The sequence below is a fragment of the Saccostrea echinata genome, unplaced genomic scaffold (assembly GCF_033153115.1).
Source record: "Saccostrea echinata isolate AGI-Se365-2 ecotype Australia unplaced genomic scaffold, CSIRO_AGI_Sech_v1 ptg000022l, whole genome shotgun sequence".
NCBI lineage: Eukaryota > Metazoa > Mollusca > Bivalvia > Ostreida > Ostreidae > Saccostrea > Saccostrea echinata.
In genome coordinates, this window is record NW_026889771.1 from 6,521,504 (window position 1) to 6,545,579 (window position 24,076).

At 33.4% G+C, this 24,076-nt stretch overlaps 2 protein-coding genes across 2 annotated transcripts; one reads left to right on the forward strand and one right to left on the reverse strand.

Annotated features, from left to right (window-relative positions):
* Positions 1–610: 610 nt before the first annotated feature.
* LOC133190304 (leucine-rich repeat protein soc-2 homolog) lies at positions 611–12,429 on the reverse strand. The gene is made up of 8 exons (XM_061325849.1): positions 12,393–12,429; positions 8,141–9,229; positions 5,044–5,192; positions 4,694–4,825; positions 3,667–3,807; positions 3,213–3,492; positions 2,529–2,651; positions 611–2,043 (listed from the first exon to the last, which is right to left on the reverse strand). Exons 2-8 carry the CDS (start codon positions 9,225–9,227, stop codon positions 1,856–1,858), a joined length of 2,100 nt encoding a protein of 699 aa, XP_061181833.1. The 5' UTR covers positions 9,228–9,229; positions 12,393–12,429; the 3' UTR covers positions 611–1,855.
* Positions 12,430–12,648: 219 nt separating this feature from the next.
* Positions 12,649–23,734, forward strand: LOC133190305 (coiled-coil domain-containing protein 57-like). The gene is made up of 22 exons (XM_061325850.1): positions 12,649–12,742; positions 13,572–13,661; positions 13,889–14,043; positions 14,172–14,340; positions 15,007–15,128; positions 15,539–15,627; positions 15,786–15,943; positions 16,184–16,258; positions 16,363–16,563; positions 16,750–16,908; positions 18,520–18,682; positions 18,950–19,084; positions 19,271–19,442; positions 19,923–20,126; positions 20,283–20,383; positions 20,496–20,696; positions 20,863–20,922; positions 21,044–21,263; positions 21,594–21,745; positions 22,163–22,274; positions 22,914–23,192; positions 23,473–23,734. The coding sequence occupies exons 2-22, from the start codon at positions 13,588–13,590 to the stop codon at positions 23,664–23,666; spliced, it is 3,195 nt and encodes a 1,064-aa protein (XP_061181834.1). The 5' UTR covers positions 12,649–12,742; positions 13,572–13,587; the 3' UTR covers positions 23,667–23,734.
* The last annotated feature ends 342 nt before the right edge of the window (positions 23,735–24,076 follow it).

The window sequence follows — 24,076 nt, forward strand, 5'->3', positions numbered from 1 at the left end:
AGAATTTAAACATTTGTATTAGAGAACAAAATCGACATTCGTGGTGATGATGTTATCTGTTGAATGCTCTGCTATTTCAAGTGCAGCAATACAAATGCCAGCAAAACGCTCTTGATTATGACATTGATGATCACTCCTCGCTCTCTAAATCTAACAAACTTTAAAAAAAAAAAACTAGGAAAAGTCTGATTTTGTGCAAATCGGCAGTTGCAACGGATAAAGAGCTCTAGGGGTCTGGGTAGGGTTGAAAGACGGTGGATGCTATCCTAGTTGGCATACGTCTCAGTGTGGGTTCGTCATATTACATTCTCTCTAATACCAGAAAACCAAATAATTCATGATTTAGTCCAAATTAGCCAACAGTGCAATAACTTCTAGAGGTTTCTAAATCTAATGCATTATTATATGGTGCACTTTTGATTTTTTAACCATAAACTCATAAATTCAGTGATGAGAAACGAAACACACATTCTTCAAAATTTATTGCAAAATCTAAATTAAATGCCATTTTCATTTTAACTGGAGTAAAGATCAAAACATGATTAAAAAATTCATAAACCACATTAGGTGTACTCAAGTTAAAGATGAAAAGAAAAAAAAATTTTGCTTGTGATACAATGCAAGTCATGTAAACAAGGAGGGAAAAAAATATTTAACATCATTTTAATGATTTTTTCAAATCATAAAAATCAATTGATTAAATCAAATAAATTACAACATAATGTAAATTACAGCATATTCATCTCATACAAGATCCATTAAAAAAGTAATGTGCTTGTTTTCCAGCAGATTACAAATAAATCAAGCTTCATATATTAATTAAATCTCCATAGGAAAATATGCCCACACATTTCATTTTAATAATTCACCATTACCATTAAAAAAAATATACTTTTAGCTAACAGAATAATTACATCTATATTTTTTCCCTTCAATTCAATTGGAACATGTTCCAAAAAATGTTATTTAAGAAAGGGTTGATTTTTTTTTTGGGGGGGGGGGGGGGGCAGCTATTGATCCAAATTTGCATGACCATAAAATAAAGATATAACAGAGAAATTAAAATTCTTAAATTTTCAAGTTCATGAAAAATGAGTACCAGTAAGAAAAATGCATGCTTCTGAAAAGACACATGTGTGTAAACAGCAACAGATTTACAGTGCAGTGCTTAGAAGTACAGCGTCAAGGATATTGGTGAGCAAATAACATGAACATCAAGTGGTAGCATATTTAGAAGATGTTAAAGAATATTATGCAATACATAATCAAATAAATGGAGCATAACCATATTATCAATATAATGCCATTTATATAAATATAATGAAAGATAACATAGCAATGAATAACATTCTTTAAAGATGCTTATAATTTCTCTCTCTCAAAAAAAAAATGATTTACTAAAAATTTTCACAGTGGTTTAAGCCTACTTTGATCAAACATGCTTAACTTCTTCAATTACAATGATTATTTACCTTGAATGCAAATTAATAAAAAATATAATTTCTCCTTTAGATACTCTGGTACCTTAAGCAAAAAACCCTATTAAAAGAAGCCACCAAAGACAAACTGACTTTCCCTCATAATTCAAATCTCAAAGGGCAGCAGCCCACATTACTGCTTATGAGTGGATAATAAACCATGTATTCTGTTTCCTTGGGCCATATTACACTATAATAATATTCACTTCTCAGCATTTATGAGCTTTGAGAAAAATCCTTAGCTGGTTGCTGCTCTTTAATGCAGTTGTCAGGAGTAACCACTCTAAGCTCCCCTGAAATTATTATGGCATCTACATCATGTGACATCTTCCCAGTCATGTGACATCTTCCCTGAGTCATGTAACCTCCTTCCTGGGTCATGTGACATCTTCCTCCGAGTCATCATCAAATTGACCAGCCTCCACCTGATGCTCTGTCCTATCTTTAGCCACTGGTTGAACATGCATATCATAGGGAAGGCACAAATGGTCATCTACAGTATAACCTGCCTCTGCCAGTGTCTTTGGTCTGGGGTGCTGGTAGATGTTGTTGAAGTAATTGTCATCTGCAACAAAAAGAAAAGTAACAATCAGATTTACAGATGTATAATTTATTATGTGATTTTGTCATATATCATTTGCAAAATAAATATCCTTTGCATTTAAAAGCCTGAGAAAAGAGCAGTTATGATATGTAACAATTTCTGTAATTGAACAAAAGTTTGAAATGTTCCTAGACATTTACAAAAGTAGCAGCCATTTTCTGTATATATAATGTAATGTAGAGTTTTATCAAAGTTCATATACGACACAGAAGCAATTTCAACTGTTCCAAAACTTTCGAGTATATTATTACATATATTACTAGAAAAGTCAGTGATATGACAGTTGCATACATGTACATGCATTCCTTTTAGACTGGGAAAAAGCAGAGGAGAGTGTTTGTACGGAAACTGATTTGACTTGGACTTAAATAGTTACCATGGCCAACACAGCCTCAAAATTTATCTTTAATGATTTTAAAAATGTAGTTTTATAATTTCAAACTTACCATATTGAACATCAAAAGGATTGTCCACGTCTTCCAGCTCATCATCCCAGTTCTCTTCTGCTTCTGTTGCCTCGGTTACAGCTTTATATCCCTCATCCATCATATTGGATACTGGACTGCATACTAAAAATATTGCCTTAATTTGAATGGATGCTGATAAGTGCAGGGCTGTAAGATTGTAGCAGTTAGCCTAGCTGTAATTTAGCTTGCTATCACTATGTAGGTCTAGCATAGATGTTTATTTGACTTCGTAGCACTACAATCTATGCAGCTGCTATGATCTTGCATGCAGCCCAGATGTGTTTTGTACTTTCATTAAATGGATAAATCAGTTTTATCAAAAAAAAATATTTTTGATCTGCTCATGTTGAGTGTAAAATAAACTTTCAAAGGAGTCAAATAAAATGAATTACATCTTGATTACCCAAAGTAGATTACTGAAAAAAGTGAAGCAATACCTGTGAGAAGATTATAGACACAATTTCAAATAGATTGACACATTCTTATCAATTTCAATCTATAAGCAAAATATTCCTTTATGGAGGTTTTTAAAATAAAAAGTTACTTGCTATTTCTTCAAAGCATCATAAATCTCAATGTAATATTGAGCTCTTCAAAAATTTATCAAGAAGGCAAAAAATCTCTTAACAGTATTTTTAGATAAGAAAAGTATTTAGGACTCACTATTTCCTTTTGGGTGAAATATGGGAGGCTCAAAGTCATCTTCTTCATCTTCAGTATCATCATCTTCTTCATCTTCTTCTTCTTCTTGGGAGTATCTCCTTTTTCTGACTTGGAGGAAGTTAAAATCATCCCTGCGTACAAACTTCTGTCTTCTTCCCTTCCCTTCATGAGATCTCCAGAAGGACATTCCATGTTCCACGGCATCACGCAGGAGATTTTCACTGAATCCAAGGTCCTTAGGTGGGGGTTCAAAGTCCAGCTCTTCAGTTGCGACATCCATCTGTCAGATAAATAAATATTCATTCAATAGATCCAGAAATATTTGAAATATAAAAAGTTTCAATTATGTATAAAATTAATACAGAAGACAATTATAATTGTGATTATTGTTCAACATTTATCAACGGAGATACAATATCCAAAGAAAAAGTGATTGTAACAGGCTTTTCTGTACCTTGATGATTTTGTCCTCCATCATGGACAAATCTTGTCGGGCTCGACCACGCCAGTTATTTTTCAGTTCTGGATTACGTGGCGGGTAGTGGGATTGTCTGACAATCTGTGGCACATCATACCAGGGAATGTTGAAGCAATTCTGGAATATAAAAAAAGAAGCTATTCCAACTAGATTTCAATGAACATACACATTTATTTCAAAACTCTAAACTAACAGATAGAAGTGTCAACCTTAATTTATATGTACTTGCATTACTTTCACATTTTGAACTATTTTTGTACTTCTTGTACACTTTAAATATCTCAGCAACATACCGGTACATTTTTTTTATGACATGAATATTATATTTGCACACATAGAAAATCTCAAATTTTTAAGACAACTCCAAAGATGACATTGAAAAAGAATATGTTTTACCTATAATTGAAGATGAATCATGAAGCGTTACCCATATATGCCACTGTGATAATCATAATATTTATATGTGGACAGACATTTTCAATTCTTAGACCAAGAGTTGTCCTTATGTTGTTAAGGTTCATTAATCCTCTGATAAGAGAGATAACTCTTAATAAGATTTATGTCTTTTACTCCTATTTTTTATGTGTGAACAGTGGGTGATGAACCTTAAATTAAAGTTAGAAACACTCTAACACCTAGATACATGTAAGTGATTTATAGTTGTTAACACATAATTATAGCATTAAAACTACTCAAAGATTGGGGGTGATAGATGCTTAACCTGTCAGTGACATAAAAAAATACATTATGCTAAAATTTATGTAAATTAGAATGTTATGGAAATCATAGAAAGTTTCCCCCCAGTGTTATTCTATAGTTATCACTGCATTAGTGAACAGATGAAAGTGTTTGTGTTATCAAAGAATTATATCACTTCAAAAAGGGATATCAGTCTATATCATTCTTGCCCAGATAAAAATCTATTAAAATAAATGACTGATTATACATACAGATACATAGTTTATGTTTATTCTTCATTTCTTTAAAAAGAAAAAAAAATCACCTCTGATAAATCTAGTCGCACCAATTGTTTGAAGTAACCTAAAGCCTCCGGAATTTCTGTTAACTTGTTGTTGAACAAATCCAATGACTTAAGACCTGTCAATTTGTTCAAAGACTCTGGGAGTTCCTCAAGCTAACAATGAAAGCATTGATGATGGTTAATAAAAAATGCCAAACAAGTTAGGCACCAGATTATACATGGAGCAAAAAAAATTTCATGGAATTGTTTAAAGTTCAAAATCTCTGTAATTTAAGTATTTCTATGAAACAATTTTTTTAAATCATTCACTGTAAATTACTCATTGTTGTTCTTTATATTATTTATTTATCATTTATTTTTTTTTTTGTTACCAAGTTGTTATCAAGATGAAGATCCTCTAGTGCAGAAAGGTCTCCAAATGCTGAAGGCAAAATCTGAATTTTGTTCTTTGATAGTTGGCAAACTTTCAAGGACTTCAGCTTACAGAAGGATTCAGGCAGCTCATGCAATGCATTCTGACCTGCAATGTATTAATCTCAATTGTAGAAGCAAAAGAAGACGTGCTGAGAATTTCTTTGTCAATATCAACAATGAATCTCACATCATTAAAAACTGGAATTAAAATTTGGTGTCTTATTTTTCTTCAGTTCTTAATATTTTTAAATGGAGACTATATATGACATAGACTAGGCACTGAGATTTGTAAGCCTGACCACTGCCCTTCCAGAGGAATTTTAGAATACATTATACAATGATGCATATGGATTGGACAATTTACAGCCTTACATTCTTGAGAAAAAGGTTTTTATCACTGTGTTAAGAGCTCAGTGTAGATAGAACAGTACGAAAAAAACATCTGCACTGCATGAGCATCCTTGCAAATGAATTTGAAAACTTGAAACCCCTTAGATCTTGAGAAAATGTTTCCTAGATAGATATTTCAGTGTAAAATAGTGAACTCTTTTTGCGACTTAAACTTGCCTTCGGGTTCAAGGTTTACACAAAACTGAATCAGTATTTCCCGACATTCAGCAAACCTCTGATGATTCCATTGCCTTCATCAAATGAGATGAAGGTACGAATCAGTTGAGGTGTGCCTAGTGTACTTCCTGAGAATGAGCATGATGAAAGCCCATAAATCTGGTAATTTCTTGATTTTCAAAAATACATTGTTTATGAGGTATAAAGAGACCCATGAATTTATGTCCACCATGAAATGTAAAATGTCACATACATAACCACACAACAATTCTTCACCCATGAAATCAAATCCCCCAAAACCCATAGTTCTTCCAAAAACCATGAAAACTGGACCCCATGAAAATATGTGATTTTACAGTACCATCTTGACCTAAGTGAAGAACAGAATGTACATCTATTTCTACTAATCTTAAAATCTATGTTTTAGTAATCAACATGGATGATTTTCTTGGGATAACAAGCATCCAGATTAATGACGATCAATGGAAGTTTTTTTTTCCCTGTAAATTTCTGTGAACAACTTTTGACCCCTTTTGGTTCCATCCCTATCTTGGTTGCCAAAGTCTGGCATCTACCCTATATGAAGATGCCTTCATATACATTTTACAACAATTACTTTATTAGCCTAGTAGTTCTTCATCAGAAGAATTTAAAAGCTCTTCCTATAAAACTATGCACCCATTTTATAGTCCCAAATAGGCTTGTTTATAAATGTCTGACAATTTGTAGCCTTGTACTTTTTGAGAGAATGATTTTAAATAATATTTTTTCTTTTGCCTCTCTAAGAACCAATTTGTGGCCCCATCCCTGCCTCAGAGGTCATGATTTGATCAAACTTAAATCTACATTTCAGAAAGATTGATAAAATTGAAAAATTGTAGCCTTGTGTTCATCATAAATTTTTTAAAAGATTTTTTCTTTATACTTCTATGTAAATTTTTAGATTCCTTTTATGGCCCCTCAGCTCATGATTCACAATGCATGTTTGGAACAAACTAGAATTTACATTATGGAAAGCTTCCACATCAGTTTTGGCCATTTCTGAATCACAGTTTCTTGAAAAGAAGATTTTCATATTGGCCCAACCATATTTTCACTATTTCCTAATTATCTCCCTTTGAAAGTGTACAGCAAGTCACTTGAATAAAATCCAAGAATGCTTTGCAGCAAGTTTGGTAGATATTGGAGAAGTAGTATGTAGTTTAACAAGAGGCCCAAGGGCCTTAATGGTCAGCTGAATATAATACAACTTTGTAAAGGATCCATGGAATGGTAAATAAATTTTACATAATAACACAAAATAAACTGAAACTCAAAAACAAGTGAAAAAGGATAATCAGGGGTTGACAAAATAGTTAGTCTGGTAATCAGCAACACTCAGAAACTTGCTTGTATATGCCAGTGCTATCTATACCCTATCACCATCACCAAACATAACAAAACAGTGCTTTAGCATAAAACATAATATTCAAATTATACACCCAGCACAATACCCTCTCTTGATTTTTTAAATAATATTTATTGCATATATTTAAAGTATTTCTGTCTGAATATCATGATTATTTACAAGTCTACCTGACTATCAAAAACTACATGCATGAAAGTACTTTTTATATTGTATATTTACATTTCTTGTATAATTCTTTTATTCAATTTACTGTTAATTATGTTATTTACATTGATTGATTATAAATAACAAAGAAAAATAAATACTCTTAAAGCAGAGTAAATATTCCCAGGACCCATATTCCCATACATGATCATAATAGAGCCCCACCCTAACTCCAGAACCTCCGTCTCAGGGGCCATGGATTTCAGAATTTTGGAAGACACACTTTTTCTCATTTTAAGCATAAACTTAGTTTCTCTGCTAAATACTCAAGAGCATAGAAGATTTTCAAAGAATTAATGCATTTTCATTACATGATCAATAGAGCTTTGACTTAACTTCAGAATCCCTGTCCCAGGGGCTATGAATTTCAACATTTTGGTACAGGGCTTAGTGTTATTCTCTTTAGAGAAAGATCAGGCTTAGTGCTTTATTACAATCATGCCAACAGTGTGACTGCTTGATGTCCATGAGTAAAGAAGATTTTTTAAAGATTGCATTAATTTTGATGGTTTGAGTCCCACCCCTCAGGTCGGGGGGGGGGGGGGGGGGGGCAGAGACCAGGGAATTCACAATTTTTGTTTCCCTTCACCCAAAACTGCTATATGCCAAAATTGGTTGAAATTAGTTCTGCAGTTCAAGAAAAGACGCTGAAAATGTTCAAATGTTAGCGCATGAGATGTATGAAAACAGAAAGCAAATATAGGTCACCTAAGTCACTCAGCTGGAGACCTAAAAATGTGACAAGTTCAAGGACAACACTGTTTCACACAGCAGCTGACGAAAGCAGCAACAGGTCATCTAAGTGACTCAGGTGTCCTAAAAAAAATTATGCTCAAAATCCTCTGAACCAAATATATGAAGTAGGCTGTCCTTACCCAAATCAATAAATTCCAGGTTTATAAGATTTCCAAAATCATCAGGCAATTCTTGGAGCAAGTTTTCATCCAAATATAGAATGGTTAGTCTAGTCAATTCACAAAAACTCTTTGGAAGATAAGTCAACCAGTTGCCATTTTGAAAAGCTCTCCTTTCTAGTTCACCAATACAACTTCCAAGTCGCAGTGTCTCTAGGTTCTTCATGCTTCCAAAAGTGTCTGGTAACTGATCCATGAAGTTTCCTCCAATGTCTAACAAAGTTAATTTAGTACAGGTACATCCCATTTTCTCATTTATGGCACATTTTGAAAACTGGTTGTCGCTCAGAGAGATTTCCAAAGCCTCGCTCATGTCCGCCACCCATAGTGGAATGTCTGCCAGTCGATTCCGATCAGCATAAAATTTCTGAACACATTTCACAGAATGAAAATGATCTGGTAAACTCTCCAAATGATTTCTCGAAAGATCCACAATCTCAAGATTTTCAAGATCTCCTAAACTATTGTGAATTTTTTCCAGTTTGTTGTTTGATACATTGAATATCTTTAGAGATCTTAACTGACCAATGCCTTCTTGAATAACAACAAGGGAGTTATCACTCAGCTCCAAAATCTCAAGATTTGTGAACAACCCCAAAGTCAACGGCAGTTTTGTTAATTTATTTTCATCACAGTAAAATGCTTTTAGGCTACGAATTTCACCTAGGTCATTGGGTAGCATTTGAAGTTGGTTGCCTGTCAATTTCAAAACTTCTAAGTTACACAATTTGCACACTGAGTCTGGGAGATTCCTAAGTTCATTTTCATTCACATTTAACTCTTTTAACTGAGACAGACTCCCCACACTTTGAGGAAACTCTTTCAGTTGGTTACCAACCAATGAGAGCACCTGGAGATTCACACAAACCTCCCCAAAAGATAATGGCAACTCTTTAATATCATTAAAATCCAACTGCAATTTAGTGATATCTGGACCAATTCCATTTACAATCTGAGGGGGTAGAGTAACAAGATCTTCAGAGGATAAATCTAGAACCCCTCCAATGACTTTCTCTCTGTAGTCTTCATTTTCTGATGCACCTGCCATATCTGAAAAAAATAAATAAATGAGAATGTTTAATTCATTTATCAAAATGTTACAGACACTAAATTGTCAAAGGAATCTGTGAGATAAAAACTTTTCATGAATATTCGTCCATACAACAAATAAATTATCATGACCATTCAAAGCCATTAAGTTATTCATATTTGTCCCTATATATTGATTGTCAAATGGAACAAGTGACACTAGTTTGCGTAAAACCAATTTCAACTTATCAAGGATGAGTGAATGAGTGCAGATTTTGGTAATGGGTGTGCCGGAATTAATCCAAGGTATTTGACTGGGTATAAATTATGATCACTCTAGAAAGTAACACTGAAGCCTTGTACTAGTTCCTGAACGAACTTCATGTGATTGTTTTATGTGCGACTTAACTGACCATATCATTCTTTTAATAATACATATACTGTATATCAACTATTAATCATGATATCTTTTATTGCCATTTGTCAGTTTGTAATTAATCTGCCACTACTAATTTTTCACATTTTTCAAGGAAACACTTATTAATAACATAAATATACAAGAGGATCAATGGTTCATGGCGAGAAATATTCATGGGGTAAAGAAGGACGCGAAACTCGTGGACATTTCTTGAAACTAATAAAAGTTGGTTTACAATATAATATATATATATATATATATATATATATATATATATATATATATATATATATATATATATATATATATATATAAACTTACAGTGCCAAAAAAAGAGAGGATTTTTTGGGGGCTATAAATATTGTGATTCTGCATTAATATACATTGAATGCAACAACTTTTGGTAAGCAAGTTTTTCTATAACCCTACAGTTTGTCAGATTGAAGTCAGAAGAAGTTTAGGATCTTTTGAGGGATCAATTTCCTAAACAGTAGAGATACAAAAAAAAAATGCTTACCCAAAAATGTTGCTTTTCACATACTGGTTTTCTTTTCTTTGGTTTCTTATGGGATGAAAACCAATTTTATTAAAATGAATTTTTCCCGTTTCGCGAATTGTGCCACAGGAAATTATAATCACGGTAAATTTCGAATGACACTCTTTTTATAAATACAAATATAGTCGATGTATAAAATTATAGCAACTTCCTGAAGGGACCTAGGCTCCACCCTTCATGTGTCATTCATTCTATCCGTTTCACAAATATCATATTTGAGGAATTTTGCGGAAAAATTGATATCTTTTACCATATTATTTTTTTCTGAAATTCAACATGAGTCTGAGGCCCGTGACTTCAACGACACCCTATATAGAACTGAGTATGAGGCCCATGACTTCACCCACACCCTATATAGAACTGAGTCTGAAGATTTACAATATTTACATGTATAGCTACAGTTGTTTTACCAATTCTGAAAAGGGTACTGTAAATATCCGCAGGCATTATGTTAAAAATCTAAGTTGTTTATCAAAGTAGCCCAAAGACATGCAGATTTGAATGTAGCATTATCAAACTAAAATCTTCCATAAGAACTTTTATTTTAGCATGGGTAGTCATTTTACAAGTTGCAAATAAACCAATGAGTTCCAAATACATTAGTGGTTCCCATGCAAATCAACCCTAGATTAAAAATATCTGTCCTGTACACCACTGACTGACATGCCTAGAAAAAGTTGAAAAAAAATGCTACCCAATAACTTATTATGGTATTTCATGCAATGAAGTTTACAATGAGGAAACCAAATAGTAGTGTTTATTATGGGTATTTGAACTGGTAAAATGATAGCTGCAATAATGTAGCCCTCTCCCTTTTTTTTTTTGGGAGAGGGCTACAACTCCTTAGGATCTCCATAATGGTGCAAGTGCGGGAGTGATTCACTCCCGCACGGATTTCGGATTAAATTATCAGTAAATGGCTATTTAATTAACATTTCTTACCTGAACTCCAAAAATGTAGTTATACAAAACAGAAATCAATCCAAACATACACAGAACAATCCATATATCGGTTATTTTTCGTGTATGTCAACATCACAACTTGAATTTATCCGCCATGTTTACTGACCTTGATCGATTTTATTTTGGGACAGCCAATGAGACTAGGGATCTCTAGGGAGCGGATCTCTGTAGGAATTACCTTATTTTAGGCATAAATATCACTGTTTACAAAAAAATGTCACATGGAATAGTTTTATTTATCAATATTTAGTGATGCCATACAGCACAATCATTTAGTAACCCCGAAAATCTACTTTACAAAGTAATTTATAATTTTCAAGCGCAAGTCTCAGTGCATCACGCGAGAACTGTCATGGCTTCTGATGAGAGTGACTGGTAAACAAGCAGATTTATTATATCTGGTTTTCGCGTTTAACGGGCTATGTTGTTGACAGTGAATAAAAATTTCACCATTTTAGAAGTAAGTTGAATGTAAAAGCAATTTATTTTGCCTGCAGTCACCCGTATTTAAAAAATATATTTGCACCATTACAGAGATGCTGTGGAATTGTAGCCCTCTCCAGAAAATATCAGATAAAAAAAATCGGAGAGGGCTACATTATTGCAGCTAGTAAAATGAGAGCACAGAAATATTTTGATATCTCCAGTGGTCCATTACTTAATTTTCCAAAAGCCTTTGTTGTTTGCTAAAATACATTTCATGCTTACTTTTGATTGCTGAAATGTTTTAGTGTGAAAAATTAAGGTGTTGACAGATGATTTTATACAGACAATTGCTTTTTGGTGATCCAGATTTATTGCAAAGTATGTTGACTATTTTAAGTAAGGTATCGAATACAAATTGACAGCAAAAAAACAAACCATTACAGAACTTAAACAAGCATAACTTATTAATTAATCCCTTCATAACAAAGGTACTGTATGAATTTATTTTTACACTTCTAAATTTATTTATTATAGTTCTTAAATTATTTATTATTCGGAACTAGCCAATATTATGTTCGGAACTGGTAACTTGTTTCAAAATCTTAAAAATTGTAAATTTATATCCCATTTGGGCGGTTGGTCCCAACCCGTTTTACACAGTCCATTTCGATATATTCAAGATAAAACCAAGTCGCATTAAGACAGCTGCTTGAATGAAAAAATAAGAAACGATGTTGGAATTCTGTCATTAATGTCAAATTAAAATTCAGTTATATGAACAATGTGTAACTGAGAAACAGATTTCAACAAAAAATAAACACCTGCTTGATGTGCATTGAATATTTGAAGTCCACGATGATGGCAATCGCCGCAGGCAATGTGCTCAACCTGCAACCGGAAGTTTACGATTACGATATACAGTAGTTACGTTTCAATTATATATTATGAACATGCACAACTCACTTACGAATGGGAAAAGTAATAGACTGAATGATTTTTGTGTGAATATTTACAGTTTGAGTCGTAAATTAACCCAGTTCACAAAATCGAGTGAATAGACGTTTGCGACAACCAAAAGCCAACAATAACAACTTTTCAATTTTGACAGGTGGTTTGCAGAATGAGAAGCAGAATGCAAGCTTAAAAAGTCCGCGTATTAAATCTTCCTTAGGTAGATAACAAAACTTTGACAATTGCATTTGAATTTAGCAATATTTGGGCATAAGTTGTCATCGAAAACGGAAAATGCACAGATATGTGTGAACCTGACAGGCCCCGACATGTACAATTTTAGCTTCTATCAATGTACATTTTAACTGGAGGAAAATTTCCCTTGTTTCAACTTTTCAAAGACTGTGATAAAGTTTTTTTTTAAATATTGGTACCCTGTATGTATTAATTACCAAGTCTTAGTTCCTTTTTTGTTGAAATGCAGGACCCACTCAGGAGTATTACTTTACTGTGCAGTGATACATGTAGATGACTTGAAGAAAAAAATATTTTCTTTTTTTTTTCATTTATTCCCATAGATTTATGAGAACAAGAACATCTTTCATACTTTAAATCTGCTGATGTAGTGTACACTTCATTGAGTAAAACCCATAAAACTTAGTGCAACAAAGATTCTGCAACGGCTTCCTTACTAGCCTTAAAGTTTTTCTGTCATAGTCCTTCATGGCTCTTCAATTTATCAACATGTTCATTATTTTAAAATTTTGGTTTGCCTTGTGACTGCAACACTCCACATTGATAGCAGCAACATTATAGTCACAATTTTAAAGAAGGGAAAAAATCATTGCCAAATAAAATGTTTATTTTTCAAGGTTTTTATAGTAATGCAAAATTATAATGCTTTTTGAAATGTATTGTTCTGTTTGAAAACAAATTGTTCAAATTATTAATAATTTTTATATAAATAGAGCAGTGTTAAGACTACTTTATAAGGCCCAAGTATTGGTATAAGAAATCAAATTGCTTTTCAAATTCAAATTGTTTTTCAGACAAAAATAAATAGAAATGGACACGCAGGGTAACTGGAAAGAATTAGCAGCTCAAAAAGAGAGAGAATGGAAAGAAGTTACAGAGTTAAGGTAGAACTTTATTCCATTCAAAGCAGATTTTTTCCCCCTATAATTATTGCCTTTATAAGGTACTTGTATTATCTACAGCTTCCAATACCAATTTTAGCTTACTTACTGCAAAAAACTCAATATCTCTTTTGTTACACATTTCTTTAGGCAGTGCTATTTGAAATATTGTAATGGTGACAGAGTCTCATGATTCAATGTTTAGTATTATGTCCTCACTTTTAAATCAGGATTCAAACTTTGGAAGAAGCATTGAATGGGAAGGAAAAAGAGCTGCAAGAGGAGAGAGCAAAATTCTCAAAACTTAAAGAGGATTTTAAGTACAACCTCAAAGTTTTAGAGGAAAGAGACCAAGAATTAGAAAGATATGATGTCACATTTTCTGGTAAAGTTCAGCTTTTTATTTAATAAACAATTTTATTGAAACATAAACTCTTAAAATTAATGCTGAAACTGGCACATTTTATGTTTATTTCAAGTGATTCCAAATAAGTTTTCATTGTTTATATGTAGAAGTAAAAGCACAGTTAAATCTGAAAACTGCAGAGATTAGTGAGCTCAAAATCCAACTAGATGACACCAAATCTACCATAAATAGAGAAATTCTTGCTCAAGAAGATCTCCAGAAACACTATCAACATAGACTTAAAGAGAAGCAAGCAGAAATTGACTCTTTTAAAAGGTATTGTATCCTGTTAGTATAGACAAGCATAAAAAACAATAAAAATCAGCACCTTATCTTTTAGGTATAATTATTAGACATTCCTTTATTTTATCTCTCTTACTGAATTAATGTCTTATTTCTATCTTCTCCTGTCTGTCCTGTTTATGACATCATGTGAGGTGTTTCATCTACCAGTGGTAAACTTTTGAATACTTTCAGCTCCTTCTCTGGAATTCCTGAACTGATCTTTACCAATTTTTTGTATTTACATGATGGTATTGTCTTAGGTAGAGAAACATATTTTACGAATATTGTGGTTGGGGCCTGGATCACCAAATTCAATGCAACTTTGTACACCAAAACTTGTAGCAGACAAACTGTTTGATTGATTATAATGAGCAATGGCCCCTCTACCAACAATTGTAAAATTCATGTCCCCAAGGTTCTGGCTAGCTCAGACCCCATGAAATATTTATTGTGACCTTGACTCAGTAACTAAAGAAAATTACAAGCTCATATTTGGCAGAGAATCCACCCATGTCCTGTTTGTGCAGTAAGTTTGTAAGCGCAAGCCTGTTGGCCTATTGTACATAGAGATATTGAGAATCTCAATGTGTTGTTGAAACGTAAGTTTGATAGCAAGGTTTTATGTAATATTACCTAAATTTTCTTTGTTATTTGCAGCTCAAAAGATTCAGAAATTCATAAAGAGAGAAAAGAGTTTGAAACTTTTAAGAGAAACTTACAGCGACAGTTAAAACAGGTGGAGGATGACTTGGATACACAGAAAAGAGAACTGACAATTAGTAAGTTATAGTAAGAGGGGAAGAAAAGCTAAAGCAAAATTACAAACATACAAAAGAAAAAAAGAGGAATCCCTGGATAATTGACAATTTGTATGTCACAGTTAAAAAAAAAAAAAAAACCAAAATTACAAACAAAGGAACAAAAAGGAATCCCTGGATGATTTACAGTAAGTCATAGTAAAAAGAAAGATAAAAAAAAGAAAAGGAAAAAGAGAAAAGAAAAAGAAATATACTAGCTAGTGTAAAAAAAAAATGACAATAAGTCTAGTAAAAAAAAAATCAAATTTACTCCCTTGGTCTTCTTCTTTTTGATAAAGGATATTCCATTTCAATTTTTTTTGCTTAAATTATTTCTGATTATGTTACTGGAAGCTTGGGAATATTAACTGTAGGTCTGTTGATTTCCATAGGTTTTGAAGACGCTCTCAAGAAGAGAGAACATGAATTCAGACTGCAGAAAGATGAAATGAGTGCAAAAGTCCTAGAGTATGAATTAAAGGTACTTTACCAGACCATAAAATTATTTTACAAAAATTTATGACAATTGTATATTTATCAAATAATATTAATGCAGATAAAAAAGTTATATACATGTACTTTGTTTCGTAGAAAAACACTCAAGCATATAATAAAAATAATCATTGTGTATTATCACAGGCAAAACTTTTGGCAAAAGAATTAGAGATAGTGAAAACCAGTCAGGCTAAAGAGAGTGAGCAATTAAGTGACGTAGAACACAGTCACAGAGAGCTCGAGAAAAAGCTCAAGGAAAAGGAATGGGAGCTCGCAGATGTCACCTCTATGAAAGATGCTAGGTACATACTGGTACTTACGCTAGTACATTTCACTGCTTCTTCTATTGGGGGAGGGGGGTTTCTTCTTAAATGGACAGATTCTTGGGATAAAATTTGTAGTTGCTGGTTTGTCTTAGCAGCAATTAGGTTTATTGTATTTCAGTGATGGAGTAGTTAATATTTGTATTTCAAAACTTTTGAAACTGAATTTTTATTTTTGATAAGCATTACTTCACTAATATTTATTTTAACGTGTTGTAGGATATCTGAATTAGAAATTCAAGCCCAGCAAATGGAAACAATGATGAATAGGATGAAAGAGGATTTCCAAAGAAAGTGAGAACATATTTATTATTTACAAACATTACATAGAAAATCTTAAGTTTTCAGTTACATAAACTTAATTTATACAACATTTGATTATGATGGTTTGATTTCAGACATGCAGAACTGGATAAATTAGCTCGTGAGAAAGAAACTGCCTTGTCTAAGATTAAGGAGGGTTACATTGAGAGGGAGCAGTCATTGCAGGCTAACATCAGAGAACTGCAGGCAAAGCTGGAGGACGGCCAAGTGGAGATGCGGAAATTAGAGTGGAACAAGGCGGATCTAGAAAAAGAAAAAGATCTACAGATAGAAAAGTAAGGAAAGCAGCACTGAAAATTAATGTATGAAACTCTTTTAAAGATGAAATACTTGCTCTGACACCTTAATATATGGACCACCATTAACTCAAATACTGACATTTATATTTTTGACCTTCTTTCGCTATGTGTGGAAGTTTGGTTTTAAAAAAACCCATTTGATTAAGTTTTGATATTTGTTAGATTACAAGAGGAACTGTACCAGCAGAAAGAGAGATGGGAGAAACAGATAGTGGATGTCTCCAGGAGTCAGGTCAGTAAGGAAGTGGATCTGCAGCGGCTGAGAGAGAACGAAGAAAAACTAAAGGCAGAACTTATACAAAGGAAGCAAGACATCGAGAGGTATGATCAGACAATGCTATGATATTGGATTAATCTAAGACTAAGAGCAGATTTTAATATCTTCATTAATTGAAAAGTTAAGTCTGGTGGCTTGTGGAGTAGATGGGAATATATGTCAGAGAAATTATGGTATGACTTGTGAAGACCTTAGTTAAATTGTTGGTATTTCTTATCTCAATTAAGGTATTTTTATGCCCCCGTAATTGAGGATTCGGGGGCATATAGTTTTTGCCCTGTCTGTCCGTCCGTCTGTCTGTCTGTCTAGCTGTCTGTCTGTTTGTCCGCAAAAACTTTAACCTTGCCCATAACTTTTGATTGGTTGGAGCTATGGCTTTTATATTTCACATGTGTATTCCTTGTGACAAGACCTTTCTTTGGGTACCATCATATTTGACCTTTTGACCTTGATCTTGGAGTTTGACCCACTTTTGCAAAATTTTATGAGACTTTTACCTTGGCCATAACTTTTTAACAGTTGGAGCTTAGGCTTTCAAACTTCACATGTGTATTTTTTGTGACAAGACCTTCCTTCAGTACTAACATCTTTGACCCTTTGACCTTAACCTTAGAGTTTGACCTACTGTTGATAAAACTTTAACCTTGGCCATAACTTTTGAACAGTTTGTGCTAGGTCTTTCATACTTCACACATGTACTCCTTGTGAAAATACCTTTCTTTGGATACCAACAACTTTGACCTTTTGACCTTGGAGTTTGACCTACTTTAATTTTGAAAAATTTTAACCTTGTTTATAACTTTTGAACAGTTGGTGTTACATGTAGGACTTTCATACTTCGCATATGCATTCTTTGTGACAAGACCTTTCTTTAGATACCAACAACTTTGACCCTTTGACCTTGAACTTAGAGTTTGACCTACTTTTGAAAAACTTTAACCTTGGCCATAACTTTTGAACAGTTGGTGTTAGGGCTTTCATACATCACATGTATATTCCTTGTGACAAGTCCTTCCTTAGGATACCAACAATTTTGGCATTGACCTTGACCCTAGAGTTTGACCTACTTTTAAAAAATTTAAACCTTGGCCATAACATTTGAATGTTTGGTTCTATGGCTTTCACTTTTCATGATCATGTGTATCACTTGTGACAAGACCTTCCCTTTGGCACCATTTGCCTTGACCTTGCCGTTTTACTTGATTTGAAAAAACTTTAACCTTCGCCATGATTTTTCAATGGTTTGTACTAGGGCTTAATATTTCACAAGTATATTTCTCGAGACAAGACCTTTCTTTGGGTACCAACATTTTTGATTTCTTGACCTGGAGTTTGACTTGCATTTGAGAAACTTTAACCTTTGCCATAAGCTGCCATACGGGGGCATCAGTGTTTCACAAACACATCTTGTTTTCAACAAGATGGGCACTACCAGTGGAAGAGATATGTATTAGTTAGGGGGAAAAAATTGCTGAAGTTGTGTACTTAAATTAACATTGTACTCTGCACAAATTTTATATACCATACTGGTATTGTTACAAAGTTTTACAAGACAGTGTAGGGAACAAATTCCCTTCAAACGGGTTTAGAGGGACAGTGACATAATGCACCTATAAGCCCTGAAATTAAACTTGCTAAATCCTTATCCTATAAAGGTATAAGAAGGACCTGACCCTAGCCGTGGAGAGGGAGAGGTCCTCGGAGAGGAGCAGGACTCAGCTGGAGCTAGACTGGCAGAGGAGGTTTGAGGAGAAGGAATCTAACCAGTACGAGAAGTCTGAGGACCTTGTAAAGAAGCTAACCAAGAGCAGGGATGAAGTATGTAAATGTAGATACATGTGAATGTTTTATAAGAAATTCACCAGCCTGGATCTATCAATACTTGTCTCCTTATATACAGCTAATTGAGGTCAATATTGGTTCATAAACTTTCTGAATGTTGAGATGGTATTCAATGACACAAATCATTTTACAAACCCAGTATTTCACAGTTAGGCTTTGGCTGTATGTGTAATGGAAAATATATCTAAGATTGATCATGTTTTCAGGTACTAAATTTAAGAATTTGTAATTTTTATTACACAGGCTTTAGCCACAGTAAAAGAGCGAGACAGAGACATTCTCCAGAGAGAGGCTCTGATCAGAGCACTGCACAGGGAAAGGGAACAAGCACTGGCTACACTGAAGAAACATGGCATTCCAGTCAATAAAAATATCAATGTAAATCTTAATTCATAAACCACACATATTCGAATTTTATATAGTAATGTGCCAGTATTTAGCTTTTAATCAAATTTCACCACAGTTGTGTGTTTTGCATGTTTCAATGTCTTAACAGAAAGGTGTTCAATCTTGAATTTTTTTTTGCAAATTAATCTTTTTAATCTTTTTGAAATACCATTGTAGGTGGATATTAATAAAGTATGGAAGTTTGCAGATCCAGAGGAGATAGAGTCCCTAAAGGATCAAAATGAGAATCTCAAATCTGTCATCAAGGAGATGAGAACTCAGATGGAAATTTTAGGACAGGAGTTACCTTCTCCTGACAAAAACCCTGACCCATCTTCAACAGCTGGAGGTAATAACATGATGAAGCTAAAAAGATTTAATCTACATAAATATAGGTATAATGCACATGTTCTTACAGTGTACCTTAAGTGCAAAATATGTAACTTAATGTTTTATGCATATGTGCTCTGTTAGGCTTTTATTTAATACACTGGTCTGGAAAGATCTTCGTTGTTTCAGAATTTTTTTTTTACTGTCTGCATAGCATCTTTCACTGAGTGATGGATGAAAACTTGAATATTTATTTTTAGAACTTTTGTCTTATAAGTCATACAAATGCATGACACTATTAATTTAAATTTTCAAGCATGCATGTAATAGGCTTTTTTTTCATCTTGCTCATGGGCATTTATTATTTCTGTTTATGGTAGAATGTTTTTCTTAATTAAAAGTTTTCTGATGTAAATATTAATCATTAATAGATTGAAAAACTCTGCTTTTCACCTCATTTATTAAATAAGATTAATTTCATATTTGGGATTCTTGACAGAATATGTTCAAAGCTTAGAAAATGAGGCCAGAGCTCTCCGGAAGAGAAACAGAGAACTTGAACATGATTTGGATACATACAGGAAGTATGGCAGAGCACCACCTGTGGCTCCATCTAGCTCAGAACAGACAGAGGAAGTATTAGCAGAGGTCAAGGACAATTCAGCAGTTCTTTCTCATATACAGTCACTTAATGACCAGATTGGTAAGCAGTCTATTTTTATTCACACTAGATTGCTTTTATTTTAATGAATATAAGAATGCATGTATCCACACTTGTTCTCTGAGATTGGATGTACATGTACAACTAACTTTAATAGAGTAATCATGGTAGGTCATTGTCAAGATTGATTTATTTTAGGTGCCATGAGATCTGAAAAAATTGAAATGACTGCCCAGTTGAAGAAACAACAGGCTAGAATGCAATACTTAGAAGGCATGGTAGAAAAACTCAACAAAGAGGTTTGTTTTTTTCACCCTTAGCTTAATTTTTTTTTTCAATAAAAAGGATATATTTTATAAATTATCTCATCAAGTTCTAATCCTCATTACCTTTTTTATTGAAATGATGCAGCCAAGACAGAAACAGGTTGAAATTGACCAGTTGAAATATGAGTTGAATGCCCAGAGGAGGCGGGACCAATCAGAGATAGGTGCTCTTAACCAGCGAGTAGCTGAACTGGAAATTCAGCTGGTGGAGGCTCGGAAAGAGGCAGATGAATACTACAGAGCAACTCTAGAAAAAAACATGGAGGTCACCTCACTCCAGCAACAGGTGAAAAAAAATCTACAGTTCCTGGCATTGAAAGCATTTGGATGCAATATATTAATTTTTTTACAAAGTTCACTTTTTTGAAATTCAAACATTAATTTCTGCCGAATGTCTTTACATGTATTGTCAATATAAGTGGAAAATGTCTTTATTTTATTTTGTTTTGCAGATATCAAATTTAAAAGTAGAGCTTGCAGAAAAAAGACCAGAGTTAAACTTTGGTGCACAGGTATTCTGAAATGAAATATTTGAAACATGAAAAATCATATATTTGATATACATGTAGGGGAATTAAATGATGGAGGGCTTTTTAATATTTTATACATGTACTAGTGTAATTATATTTACAGGAATTGGTCATTCAGCAGCTGCAAGATGAAATACTGAATTTAAGAAAGGGAGTCATTCAGGCATCAACAACAGACAGTGCAACAACAAACAACAGTGCTGTGGTACAGGAATTAAAGAATAAACTTAAGTTAGCAGCCAAGCACGTAGCTCAGCTTGCCAAGGAGAGACAGCAGCTTATAGAGATGGGGAACAAGCTGCGTGCTGAGTTAAACAGGGAGGGTAAGTAGCAATGTTATGTAAAAGTGGTTATTTATGCTGGGGGCTAAGAAGGCATTTTTTACAGACAAACATCACACATCGTGTAAAATACAGGGTCATGAATTTTGTGTTTAAGATGTCTTTAGAGCTTGGATATTTTCCTAACATGCTGGGGAAATTAATTAGGTTTTAAGCTTACTGTTTGACTAGAGTCAATTTTCCCCTCACATAAATAAACACTATTACAACATCTTGAACAATGATCAACCACCTGCATATATTAGTAAAGCATCATATCTCAACTAATGCATTCCTGCTCCTGTTTCCATGATGTACAAACTTTCATTTTAGGGATTAAACCACCAGCAGCACTGCAAGACAGACCAGAGCCTGTATTCCCAACCCAGAAAGTGAACAATAATGAAATGTCACAGCAGCTGTCTCAGCAATTCCTCAGCAAACTCTCCCAACTCGAGAAACTGCAATATGAACTTACAAAACAGGTAAGAAGTTGAATCTACTAGAAGTTTTAGAGCATTAGCAGCAGATAAAGATACAATCAAACTAAGTTATAAAGAACTCCCTTATAAAGAAATCTCAATTATAGGGAAGACTTCTGCAAAAGACTTTGTACTATATTCCTCATAAAGATATAAAGAATCTTGCTTATAAGGGAGCAAAATCCAAAGTCTCAGTGACTTCCTTATAACTGAGTTTTACTGCATATACATGCTTTGCTAAAAATAACAAATCTCTAAAGTGATTGGAAAGGCTATGAAAAGTTAACAAATGCAAAAATGATCTAGTGTCATTCAATTATTTGTTTAATGTTTGATACTGAATTGGCCAGAAACAACACTTAGAATGCAGAGTATTCTGCTATTATACAGGTATTCATTAATTGCCTTGTTTTCTTACAGCAACTTCAGTTTGCACAGAAGTTTCCAGAGCCACAGAACAGAAATAGCAATAACTCAGAATCTGACCAGGAATACAGACCACCCTCAATACTGAAAAGGGCATCTAATATTGGTTGGTTTTTTAAAACTAGGTTCTTCAGTTGTTAATGCTGGTGAGAAAATGAGATTAAAGGGGAATAACTCTCCCTCTGCATTTATTTAGGCAAAATCTTTCATATTAAAATCTAACCTGATGAAAAAGTCTTGTCATTTCAGATTTTCAGAACTCTGTTAATCTGAAAATTTTATGTTTCAAGCCTCAGGTAAAATTTTAATAATGCATTTTTTCATGAATCTATATATTTTATGTTAAAAAAAATCAAGATATTAAAGTATTTTTAAATAACTTTTTATTTTCTAAAAAATATTAATTGAAATAAATCATTTTTTCATAAATCTATTTATTTTCTGTCTTAAAATGTACAAAATACAGGTAAATCTAAGATGGGACGTAATTAGTCTAATTACTTTAAAAACAAATTAACTAGTATCTAAACATCTATTGTTATTTGCAAGTGGGAATAGGTGGAATTGAGATTTTTAAAAAGTGGGAATAGGTAGAAGACACCAGGTGCAGTAAATATTCTGTGTAGTGTTTTTTGCTTTCATTGAAATGGAGGTCTGTCAACATGAGACATATATATTCTGCACACTCAAAAAGGTATAAAAATACACATACATGTATACCATATATAATTTTTATTTTGTTTAGGTCCTAACAGAGATCAACCAGTTCATTCTGTAAGAGAAAGTCAGGACACTCTTAATGACACTTATAGGCCTATCAGTCCTGTACGATTCAGTAGAGAGGGGCCACTTATCAGAAGTTTTGATGATAGGGAGCAGTCATTGAACTCAAATCTGGAGGACAGGGATCAGTTATTAGTTACAATGTCCTCAGCTGGTGGAGAGTCTTTAGAGGAGGTATGGAGGATGCTAGACCGCCCCACTCCTAGTCCATTTACCACTCCCAGATATCCCGAAAAGTCAGGTTAGTTGAATTACCTTTGGTACATCAATCAAGCTATGATTTCCTGGTTTTAATTTCCATTTTGATGTATGTTCTTGGTATAATGTGCTCATACATTCATTCTGGTAAATAAATTTTATACTGACAATGCCTCCGATTCTTTTCATAAATCTTGCATTTGTGAATTTACTGTGTTCTTATTTTAAATGCACAAAATATTACTAGTACAGATGTGTATTTAAAAATTTACTCTTTTATACATGTTTCTACCAGATTAGATTCAGACTTAAAATTATTTCAGAGAAATCAAGAAAATATTCTGATGAAGATTCATCCAATGAAATCACAGTAAAAGGGAAACAACCCACGATACACCAGAGAACTAAACCTGAACCCAAACCCTCCTCTATAAAATCCCCCAAAACCTCCAGAAAAGGTCCCCAGAAATCCACCAAGCCTAGAAACTACAACATCAGAGACAGTGGAAGTAGTTAGCACATTGTATATTTACAGAAATGTTATATGCCTGTAAGTTAGTTTATTAATAAATATATTTTTACTTATATGAGTTACTGGACTTTTCAGTACAGGGTATTGTAATGTTTCTTTGAATGACTCCATCTGGTATCAGAGAAGACAAGTAACTGCTGCCATTATTGCCTAAAATGTTATGCTACCCAGGGCTCTAATTGGCGACTAATTTAGTCGCCATGGTGCCTAGAAATTATGATTGGCACCTAAAATTTTCCTACAAGTTGCCAAAGTGGCGACCATTTTAAATTGACTTGGTGATCATCAAATTACTGAACTATAAACATTTTCAAATATTTGTTTATAGAGAGCAGAAAAAAGTTTAAAATTTAGCAATGGATATGTCTCTATATATTGACTAATATCGGTTTTTA

Coding starts and splice junctions, on each gene's coding strand:
- LOC133190304 (XM_061325849.1), bottom strand. CDS start 9,227: ATGGCAGGTGCATCAGAAAATGAAGACTACAGAGAGAAAGTCATTGGA. Junction 4,826..5,043: donor TTCATCTTGATAACAACTTG/GTAACAAAAAAA, acceptor TTTCATTGTTAG/CTTGAGGAACTCCCAGAGTC. Junction 2,652..3,212: donor ATTTCACCCAAAAGGAAATA/GTGAGTCCTAAA, acceptor CAATATTTTTAG/TATGCAGTCCAGTATCCAAT.
- LOC133190305 (XM_061325850.1), top strand. CDS start 13,588: ATGGACACGCAGGGTAACTGGAAAGAATTAGCAGCTCAAAAAGAGAGA. Junction 16,259..16,362: donor AAAGAGGATTTCCAAAGAAA/GTGAGAACATAT, acceptor GTTTGATTTCAG/ACATGCAGAACTGGATAAAT. Junction 18,683..18,949: donor TAACCAAGAGCAGGGATGAA/GTATGTAAATGT, acceptor TTTATTACACAG/GCTTTAGCCACAGTAAAAGA.